An 11,559-nucleotide genomic window follows, 5' to 3' on the forward strand; every position below is an offset into this window, starting at 1 on the left:
TCCTTATCACCGAGGCTTGTTAGCAAGTGATGTGTCGGTAACTTTATGTTATACTTCAACCATATACAACATGTATATCGTTATGTCATACTTTAAAATCTGTATGGTATACTTCGGAATCCGACAATTACCGACAAAAGGTCATTGAATATTCAAATGTTTCAGAGGTAAATATTGTCAAACAATATAATATATCGAACTCGACTGTTATGTAATAATCCCCTTACGGCCTCGATCATTTCCGTAAAGAAAAAACCTTCGATGTCGTCCAGACCATGATATTTTACACATAACAGTCTCTCGCTATACTATAACCATAACTTATTGTTAACAAAAGAACACTCTTTGTATTGTATAGCCTTAAGTATAGCATATTCCAAAGTTTTTGGGGTTTTCTTGCTGTTGCTTTCTTTTTAATTTCTTGTATGTACAGAGTACAATCTAAACAAAACGTGTATAAAGTATAAATAGAAATTTATTGTCTTATATGCATGAGCAAACAACAATATTTTATATGTACAATCCATAAAACTATTGAAAAGCAAATTAAGATCATGAGACTAGCCTTACAATGTGACTATACATGAACAGTCAATTGATATTTGATAGCCGATTTTTAGTGTCAATAGTATTGTATTTGTAACTGCGTCGTAGTTTGTATGTTTCACTCACACCATCTTCCTTTGATAATATCTCGCTACACATGCCATCGACACAAATAAATAAATGTTTGATGTGACTGAAGATCCATTGTCATATAAATAATCATCTTTATGTTCTGCTAGGTATGGCTCGTAACGTTTTCCTCTGTCTTGTTCATTACAATAGTTTCCTTGGCAAGAAGCTTTGCACGTCACGTGACTCCAATCTTTGTTACACTCATTACCCCATGATTTACCGGAACAAGAGCGGAAATAGGATGTCACCATTTTCTTATCTGAAATAGACATGATCATTTAGTCTTTTCTTTATCTAAAATGTTTATAGACTGCCGATCATTATTCTGAAATCTCAACAGACACACTGATGGTATACGTTTGAAATAGATAAAACGACACATAGCTGTTTGTAATCAATCATCATATAACATTTCAATAAAAACATTTAGAATTTGTTCACGTGCTAGTGTTGCTCGGCTACAGTATGTTAATTAAGTTTAACAAAAGAATAAATTGTTTTGCTTTGTAAGGTAAACAAGCAGTAGGGAGTATGTTAGATACATTATTTTAACAAAAACTCCACGGACAACATAGCAAGTCCACATATTTGTTTAAGAATAATTATGTGGAATTGTTTTCACTATCGTTCCAACATGCTTATCATAGTTGCCATGCCATTTTTTTAAATACCCAATTAAATGGCGTTCATTGATCGGAAAAAAACTCTTTTAGACTGATGGTTATAACACTTTTATGCGTTCCCTTGGCTGTTTTATCTAGAAATGTGGTTCTAGCACAAAAAGATGAAAACAAGTTAACGGGAGGTTCAGTGAACACAGCTCCAGGCCCTGTCACACCGGCAAGGTACCTATAAGAGCACCAACCCATTTCAACTTACATAGCATTTGTTCAAATTATTTCAAAATTTCCCATCATATATCACATTTATTGTGCAGACAAATTGTTTCATATTCATTTTCCATTTTTACCCTCTTATTGTGACCTCTAACCCTTTGGCTTCCACAAACGTTACTGTACATAACATATTGTATCAACTTGTCATCTATGTGTGTCTTATTAATTCAAAAACCTTCCATCAACTGAAATCGTTATTGTCTAGACAATCAGTTGAAAACTAATAATTGAAGTTTAACCTCTATGTTTGATCATGAACTATCACAAAATCATACACTTGCTTCTTCTGCCCTAAACAAACTGTCGCATACTGCCTAACTATTCGTATTAAAATTTTCACCATGGAATGACTGAGTTATTGTTCAGACAAACTGATGTAGAACTACGGTTATTTAACATTTATTCTGATTCTTGTAGATTACACACTGTCTCGGTGAGCTTGCTTAATAATCCGTAACATATGACAAAATTAGAGATTGACAAGCAAAAGGGCAGTCATTCATACGGTTGACCTTTGAACTACACTTCTGGTATTTGAGCGCGATACACTGTCACTTTGAGATTGATCAATTTTTCAAATAGTTTGATAATCTCTTTAAAACGATATAGCCCCTAAAAAAATATTTCAACTTCGATTCTTCAGTATTACCTTTTTATTTTTAAGTTTAACCTAGTATTAAATAATCCCAATAAGTCAGTATAGGACCGGACGGACGTGTTGACGCACGTACTAAAACAGCAACAGCAACAAGCAACTTTTGCATTTGATTTTCACGGACATGATTTTGTTTTATCTAAATGAAATCCAAATCTAAAACAGTTTTTCGAGAACTCGTTTAACATTCAATATTTTCTTTTTTCCCTCCGCAAGTCGTTTCAACGTTCCCTTTACTTGACTAAGATAGTAAAGCTGTCATGTTTCTTACATTATTGATGCAATTATATGTTTCTTTTGTTAAGCTGTTACATATAAACGTACATGTAAATTTCTTTGTATATTCTATACAAAGCTTAGCGTTAAATAGATTAATGTAAATTATGGGTATATCTGATACATGACACAGCATCTTACAACACGGAAAGAATATATAAGTTACAGAAATTCAATTCATTTATGTAAGGACGGTTGGCGTACATTTGATGAGTTCACGATGACATCTCTTTTGAAATATCAATTTATTTTACTAATGAATGCACATCCAAGTAATTTCATTTAAGGTCCACAAAAGAAGCAAGTTCAATTTGCAGTACTTTAAAGGGAACTAAAACATTCTATTCTAACACGACCCGCATTTTTCACTAGTGAACATAGGACATGCAATAAAATCACTATTGACATGTGACGTAAATGTGACATAAACACTAAAAATGCGACGCGCTCAAATTTTCAAAATTAGTACGAAGACAAATCAGACTATTTAGCTTGATATCATGTACAGCAACACTTATTTGTTGATGTCGTGTTAGAATCGAAATAATATATCCAAATCGTTCGGAAGGGCATCATTATATATCATTCGGGTTACGCCCTCGGGTAGTAATTCGCCGCATCTGAACTCCAAACAGTGATTTTATTTAGCAATTAAAATCACAGTTTGGAATATGTTATTTCTTAACATTAATTCTTATTTCTTAATTACGATGAATAACACAAGTAATACAATTTTACCACACAATAGTATGTTGTATATCTGCACGTTGATTTGTATATCATAATCTCAACACAGACTGGTTCTCTATGATAAGTTGAACAGGTAAAACTAGTAGGTTTAACTTACGTATATCATATTGTTCCTGTAATACACAATAGCTGGTAGAGTTACACTGCAGGTGTGAGTTGAATCCTAATGCTGACGGATTCTCAATACAGTCCCGACGGCTGCCTTCCGTTATTGTCACATAGGAACATTTGTAGCATGTAAAGCCTGCAAATAACAAAACTATTTACATATACAAAACAATAACTTTTAGCCACGGACTTCAACGTAATTAAGTACAACGTAATCAGTATGTTACATCAAGAAATGTCTAACCCACAAAAAATGAAAATAGTTAAAGACCACGGTTGTGTTAAAGTGCGTTTGTACAAATACTGAATATTTCCTATGCTGAAAAGATGAAGTAATTATTTAAACATATTTCTATCGATTACTTGTATCTTTTTAACTTCATGTTAAAGATAATAAGGGATTTTTCCCCATCATTCGATGTAAATTTTTGCAATTTCCATAGTAACCCTATATTGATTTAAAACTAAAAAGGCGTGTAGTATCGCAAGTATGAAGCTTGATTAATTTGATAACCAAATGAAATAAAAAATGATTCGGTTTAAAAAAATCATTTTTATCATGTTTTATAAAAAAAAATTGTCATCATGTGTATAAGTATGTTTATATAAAGGTCAATAAGAGCAGCCGTTTGCAATCAGGTCTTTAATTTTATTTTAATCCAGTATGTGCTCTTTAATGTGCTGAAAGAATTCTTTTTCATCTGCGTACAAGTTCGTAAATGGGTAGTTATGTACTAATTCTGAAACAAGAGGAAGTGTGTAAGACAGGCGCAAAAAAACAGGATCAGCCATTTCCTTAATTGTACTGAAAGTCAACAAGCTAAATATCATGTTGTAAGATCTCTGTCTATTTTAAGTACGTCTTCGTATAAACAAAAATGTAAATACATTTCTATTTCATGTTTACATCAAAACCGTATTAACGGCGCACAAATGTTAATCACTTAGCGTTTAAGTCGAGATATATCTTGTCATAAGTTATATGTTCAAACAATACCGCACCTTTGCTTGACTACAAACGAGGGATTAAAGGTTCAATATGATACACAATCTTCAGTATCATGCCAGCTACCCGTAACAACATTGGCATGGTGATAACAAACAAGGCCTGCCTTCCTTTATAAATGCAAATCTACTGTCAGTAAAGGGGCGACCAGCAACAGCAGTTTTATCCGTTTAAAATGCATTTAACATAAAATACGTTTTGTGCGTAAAAAACATACGAAATGCGATATGTTTAGTAAATTATCTAGAAAGCAGGTACGAGAAAACTCAAGAAATCAACCTGTACATTATATTACAGGCATAATAAATTCACTGTATGAATGTGTCTATCTGTAAAAACTGTAACTCCGGGGCGTGGTAGTAGACAATAAATATTTTCATAACTAGTCCAAAATAACATTTAAGACCGTTTCACTGACACATTAAACTTCATTTGTCCAAACTTCATGACAATGGTGCTTAAAATTTCATGCAGTCACGCATTATAGTCATTGGAATATGAAATTAAGCGATTTTGATGTATCTGCTATCAGGAAAATTACAGAGATGGTTCGTGCTTAGGAAATACACGATTAATCTTAATGAAAGCCTTTGGGATTTCCTATAAAAACTGGGACGCTGATTTGTTAAATTTGAATAATCGTTTATATCAAGAGATTCTTTCTAAAATTAAAAGAAATGAATACGAAATAAGGTTTTGATATTCTATTAACTCACAAAAAAGTCAATGTTCTATTTTACTATCTTCTGTTGTATCTCTGCTTATAAGCTTATTCTACGTTCTTTTAAAGTAGCAAATTTCAAAATAATTCTTTTAGAAATGCAGAGGTATAAAAATATCTTATGCCAATTGAGACTTTGCACACGGCATTGCATTGTCTAGCAAAAATTACTAAGAGTATCCCCTAACACAATTTATGCCTTAAACAAGATAATTTTTTTTTAGAAAATCCATCAGAAGTCGGTCATTTTCTTAACCCTTTCGCTGCCAGAGGGTTATTGTTTTATTGTTCACTTATTTGCCAGAGGATTTTCTAAGAAATTACTATATTAATAATTAATATAATTATTATTAATAATTATTTGTTATTAGTATTATAATAATTATATATGTTTCCAAATCTGTTAGTATAATAATAATTATTGTCGATCGTATAATTTTCTTTATATTTGTTATTATTTTTTTATTATTATTATTAATTTATTATTATTACTATCAATATTGTAGAAACGGCTAAAGCCGTCCATATGGCATATACGCCGAAAATATCAGGGACGGCTTAAGCCGTCCCTATGGCAGTGAAAGGGTTAATAGCTGATATAAATCAGTTATGAGAGAGATGCTATTTCACTTTCGTTTTATCTGTACATTTTTAAGATAGCATCCAACTAGTAATTTATTTTATAAACTATCAAAGCGGCAACATAGCTTTCGTCAGTTAAAACTAAGCATGTGTCTATATTTGGAATATTACAACTTTCAGTTAACTGAACTATACAAAAATATTTAACACATATTCGTGCGGCTTTTTGACTGCATGAAAACAATATTGCATGATATGCGTTGAGCAAATGTAGCATAAAATCGCGCATAAAAAGTCAGCGTTAGAGTAGAGAAAGTGCGTCAATTAAGAGAAAAATATTCTTTTGTTCTCATTTTGGCTGTTTGATAAAAATTACATTACATTCATTAAGCTTCATTACTAAATTTTTACCTCGTTGAATAAACTTATATGCCTTTGATGAGCATCGTGATATTTTATTCAACTCGTTCAATAAATTTATTATCATTTCTACACTCGTTCAATAACCTCTAGCGTCGGCTACGTAAAAAACGGTATGACACGGCCGTGCATATAATATGACATGACGCCATTATTTTCTTTAAAGAAACACTGCGAAAACAAACACCAAAGCCTTTCAATAGAAGCTCTAAAAATGTTTTCCGACTAAAATGGATTTTATGATGGTTTTTTGATAACAAGAATAAATGTATTATATTAGTGTGGCTTTTTTACTAAATTTATTGAAATTCAGTAGAAAAAAACTCTCACTAGAGCTTGCATCACATCATTTTATTCAACACTTTCTATAATTCAGTATGGAAATGATTTAACACTTAAGAAATAGAAATAACAGAAAAATCCACGCCATACAATGATTTATATACAGTAATCAGATTATTTCAAATCTAGTTCTTGTCCATTTTCATTTAACTTGAATAAAAAGGGATAACATTAAGTGATATATTAATTGTAGTTTATTGTACAGTACTAGATAAAATATGCTAAAATAAAATTTACGTCATGTTCAAAGCTGCATAACACTTTAAACAATGTCCGTTATTTGTTGTTTAACCTGATTACATATGTACACGTACAGAGACAGTCGGCAAAATAAAAAGATTTAAAAACATAACTTTTATCGCTTGAACAAAGCTCCAATCATAATCGTACCATTGCTACTTTTCGATCGGATGAACGTGTAAAGTAAATTTTCTTCAATTCGACAAGACGTAAACTGTATAATGCCAGACAATAACTCACTGGAATTGTATCTCCTTTACTTTTAATCATGTAATATTTTTCCTCTATGATTACAGAAAACTATTTTGTACCCCTTCATTGTAATATGCTATATATTTAATTTCCGTTATAGCGAGAGAAAAAATGGGAATATAGTTTTATTATAGATGAAAATAAAGCTGGGGGAGATAGACACTGAAGTATGACGCCGGAAACTTAATTTCAGCCTTCAATACACAAGACTTGAGTCCAGCACTATATTTGTCTAATATATTGAACATAAACATTTGGCCCAAAAACAAATAAAAGCAGCCGCAAAGCAAATTTCTACGAGAGAAAAAAAACAATAGCCGTAATGGGTATCAAGAAACGATGAGCCGCGTCACGACAAAACCAACATAATGCATTTGCGACCAGCATGGATCCAGACCAGCCTACGCATCCGCGCAGTCTGATCAGGATCCATGCTGTTCGCTTACAAACCCTATTACAAGTAGAGAAACTGATAGCCAACAGCGTGAATCCTGATCAGACTGCGCGGATGCGCAGGCTGGTCTGGATCCATGCTGGTCGCAAACGCATTACGTTGGTTTTGTCGTGACTTAGCGTTTTAACCATAGATTTTTTCGTACGACGCGTAATAAAGATATTTTGTGTTCATGTCTTCTGTTTATTAAGGAATATACGTGTATAAGAAAAATTAAGTCTATATTAGATTAGAAGTTATGGTTCTGTTACAATTGGGTTATAACGTTAAGATAACCTTAGGCTTAATATTAAATAAGCCGAAGTACAATAGTTGAATATAAAATTATATGAAAATAACATATCTAAGATAAAATAAAAACAACAAGCATATTACCTAGAACTCCGGGTAAAGCCATTGCACACAATAATGTGCTTAATATATACATTTGCTGCATTTTTTGTCTCAGTCTATTTCAGATAAAGTTTGGCTAATAAATAGGAGAATATTCCATTATTTTCCGATCCGTTCTAATGAGAAACTTCAAGTCAAGTAGAAATATTTCAAAATTCTTGTTTTGCGTCTCTTTTTGCAATCTTAGTGATAGACACGGCCATCAGAATACCAAACATGGAAATGAGAGTGGGAAACTTAATTTTACCGAAAGTGTAAACAAAGATAGCAGAAACTGCTGCCCAAATAGTTCCGTTGTTGTGGCGCTTTGGGCGGATCTATTTCTTTGATTACCAGCGATTAATTTATATAAGAAATGCCAGTATATGAACCTTAAAAGATTTGAATTGTAATTGCCAAATTTCAGCTTGCATCATTAAGTGTGTCTGTTTTTGTATTAAATGATGCTGTCCTTATCACATTGTTTGATAAATTTGGCAATTAAGAACTTTAATCACCCTGGCTTTTACACAACATCTTTTCTTTATTTTGAAGAGGATAAAAACATACATTTATAATACTTAGATGTTGTTTGTTGACAGCCTGCACGACGTAATACAGACAGCTATTGTTATTTATCTCAATATCCGTAAAAATAGAACTCCCTTTCAATAAGTTAAGGAGATTCCAAAGTTACTAATATACTTTTCATTATATAGGAAGGATTCCATCAACGTGCGGAAGGTTATACTTAACAACGCACGTGTTTGCGTTAAGTTCCACTGAGTTTATTAAAGGCGAATGGTAGTCCATTGTTTCAGTGGAGACCTGAGTTCTGCAGTTTGATTCACAAATGAGTGGATCTTTCCATGTGTAGAATCTGACAACTAGAAGACTATAAGTACACAGCTATGACACTAAGATGTCTTAATGATGTACTATTCGTGGATGTTGGTGGTAATTGTGAAGTTTCTCATGTTTATGAAATAAAACACATGAGACATGTGAACCTATAATAAATATGTGGTGGTTAATAGAACTTAAACTTTTGTCATAGAGATGAGTATTTATTAATGTACAGCACGCTTTAAAGGTTCCATTTTTATATACATTTATACTCGTATACATACATGTATAAAATTGTTTTAAAAATACACTGAAATGGTACATAATGTAAAGTTTTTAAACGATGTTATGTTACCTTTATTATCAAAGTATATGTTACCTTTACTATTAAAGTATATGTTACCTTTACTATCAAAGTATATGTTACCTTTACTATTAAAGTATATGTTACCTTTACTATCAAAGTATATGTTACCTTTACTATCAAAGTATGTGTAATCTTTACTATCAAAGCATATGTTACCTTAACTATCAAAGTATGTGTTACCTTTACTATCAAAGCATATGTTACCTTTACTATCAAAGCATATGTTACCTTAACTATCAAAGTATATGTTACCTTTACTATCAAAGTATATGTTACCTTTACTATCAAAGTATATGTTACCTTTACTATCAAAGTATGTGTTACCTTTACTATCAAAGTATGTGTTACCTTTACTATCAAAGTATGTGTTACCTTTACTATCAAAGTATATGTTACCTTTACTATCAAAGTATGTGTTACCTTTACTATCAAAGCATATGTTACCTTTACTATCAAAGTATGTGTTACCTTTACTATCAAAGTATGTGTTATCTTTACTATCAAAGTATATGTTACCTTTACTATCAAAGTATGTGTTACCTTTATTATCAAGGCATATGTTACCTTTATTATCAAAGTATGTGTTACCTTTACTATCAAAGTATATGTTACCTTTACTATCAAAGCATGTGTTACCTTTACTATCAAGGTATATATTATCTTTACTATCAAAGTATGTGTTATCTTTACTATCAAAGTATGTGTTACCTTTACTATCAAAGTATGTGTTATCTTTACTATCAACGTATATGTTACCTTTACTATCAAAGTATGTGTTACCTTTACTATCAAAGTATGTGTTATCTTTACTATCAAGGTATATGTTTTATCTTTACTATCAAAGTATGTGTTACCTTTACTATCAAGGCATATGTTACCTTTATTATCAAAGTATGTGTTACCTTTACTATCAAAGTATATGTTACCTTTACTATCAAAGCATGTGTTACCTTTACTATCAAGGTATATGTTATCTTTACTATCAAAGTATGTGTTACCTTTACTATCAAGGCATATGTTACCTTTATTATCAAAGTATGTGTTACCTTTACTATCAAAGTATATGTTACCTTTACTATCAAGCATGTGTTACCTTTACTATCAAGGTATATGTGTATCTTTACTATCAAAGTATGTGTTACCTTTACTATCAAAGCATATGTTACTTTATTATCAAAGTATGTGTTACCTTTACTATCAAAGTATATGTTACCTTTACTATCAAAGCATGTGTTACCTTTACTATCAAGGTATATGTTATCTTTACTATCAAAGTATTGTGTTACCTTTACTATCAAGGCATATGTTACCTTTATTATCAAAGTATGTGTTACCTTTACTATCAAAGTATATGTTACTTTACTATCAAAGCATGTGTTACCCTTTATTATCAAAGTATGATGTGTTACCTTTACTATCAAGGCATATGTTACCTTTACTATCAAAGTTTGTGTTACCTTTACTATCAAAGTATATGTTACCTTTACTATCAAAGTATATGTTACCTTAACTATCAAGGCATATGTTACCTTTACTATCAAAGTATGTGTTACCTTTACTATCAAAGTATATGTTACCTTTACTATCAAAGCATGTGTTACAAAGGTATTTTTACTATCAAGGTATATGTTACCTTTACTATCAAGTAGTATGTTATCTTTACTATCAAAGTATGTGTTACCTTTACTATCAAGGCATATGTTACCTTTATTATCAAAGTATGTGTTACCTTTACTATCAAAGTATGTGTTACCTTTACTATCAAAGCATATGTTACCTTTATTATCAAAGTATGTGTTACCTTTACTATCAAAGTATATGTTACCTTTACTATCAAAGCATGTGTTACCTTTACTATCAAGGTATATGTTATCTTTACTATCAAAGTATTGTTACCTTTACTATCAAGGGCATATGTTACCTTTATTATCAAAGTATGTGTTACCTTTACTATCAAAGTATATGTTACCTTTACTATCAAAGTATGTGTTATCTTTACTATCAAAGTGTGTTATCTTTACTATCAAAGTATGTGTTATCTTTACTATCAAAGCATGTGTTATCTTTACTATCAAAGTATGTGTTATCTTTACTATCAAAACATGTGTTATCTTTACTGTCAAAGTATGTGTTATCTTTACTATCAAAGTATGTGTTATCTTTACTATCAAAGTATATGTACCTTTACTATCAAAGTATGTGTTATTTTTACATAAGTATTGTTATCAAAGTATGTGTTACCTTTACTATCAAAGTATGTGTTATCTTTTACTATCAAAAGTATATGTTACCTTTACTATCAAAGTAGTGTTATCTTTACTATCAAAGTATGTGTTACCTTTACTATCAAAGTATGTGTTACCTTTACTATCAAGGTATATGTTATCTTTACTATCAAAGGTGTTACCTTTACTATCAAATTTTACTTTATATCAAGTTACCTTTACTATCAAAGTATGTGTTACCTTTACTATCAAAGTATGTGTTACCTTTACTATCAAAGTATGTGTTACCTTTACTATCAAAGTATGTGTTATCTTTACTATCAAAGTATGTGTTACCTTTACTATCAAAGTATGTGTTATCTTTACTAT

At 31.0% G+C, this 11,559-nt stretch overlaps 1 protein-coding gene across 1 annotated transcript; it reads right to left on the reverse strand.

Moving 5' to 3' along the window:
- Window positions 1-457: 457 nt before the first annotated feature.
- On the reverse strand, window positions 458-8,005 carry LOC132737241 (uncharacterized). Its single transcript, XM_060724500.1, has 3 exons — window positions 7,756-8,005; window positions 3,353-3,499; window positions 458-937 (listed from the first exon to the last, which is right to left on the reverse strand). The coding sequence occupies exons 1-3, from the start codon at window positions 7,814-7,816 to the stop codon at window positions 669-671; spliced, it is 477 nt and encodes a 158-aa protein (XP_060580483.1). The 5' UTR covers window positions 7,817-8,005; the 3' UTR covers window positions 458-668.
- Window positions 8,006-11,559: the final 3,554 nt, after the last annotated feature.

Source organism: Ruditapes philippinarum, unplaced genomic scaffold (genome assembly GCF_026571515.1).
Source record: "Ruditapes philippinarum isolate M1 unplaced genomic scaffold, ASM2657151v2 ctg7377_1_1_1_1, whole genome shotgun sequence".
Lineage (NCBI taxonomy): Eukaryota > Metazoa > Mollusca > Bivalvia > Venerida > Veneridae > Ruditapes > Ruditapes philippinarum.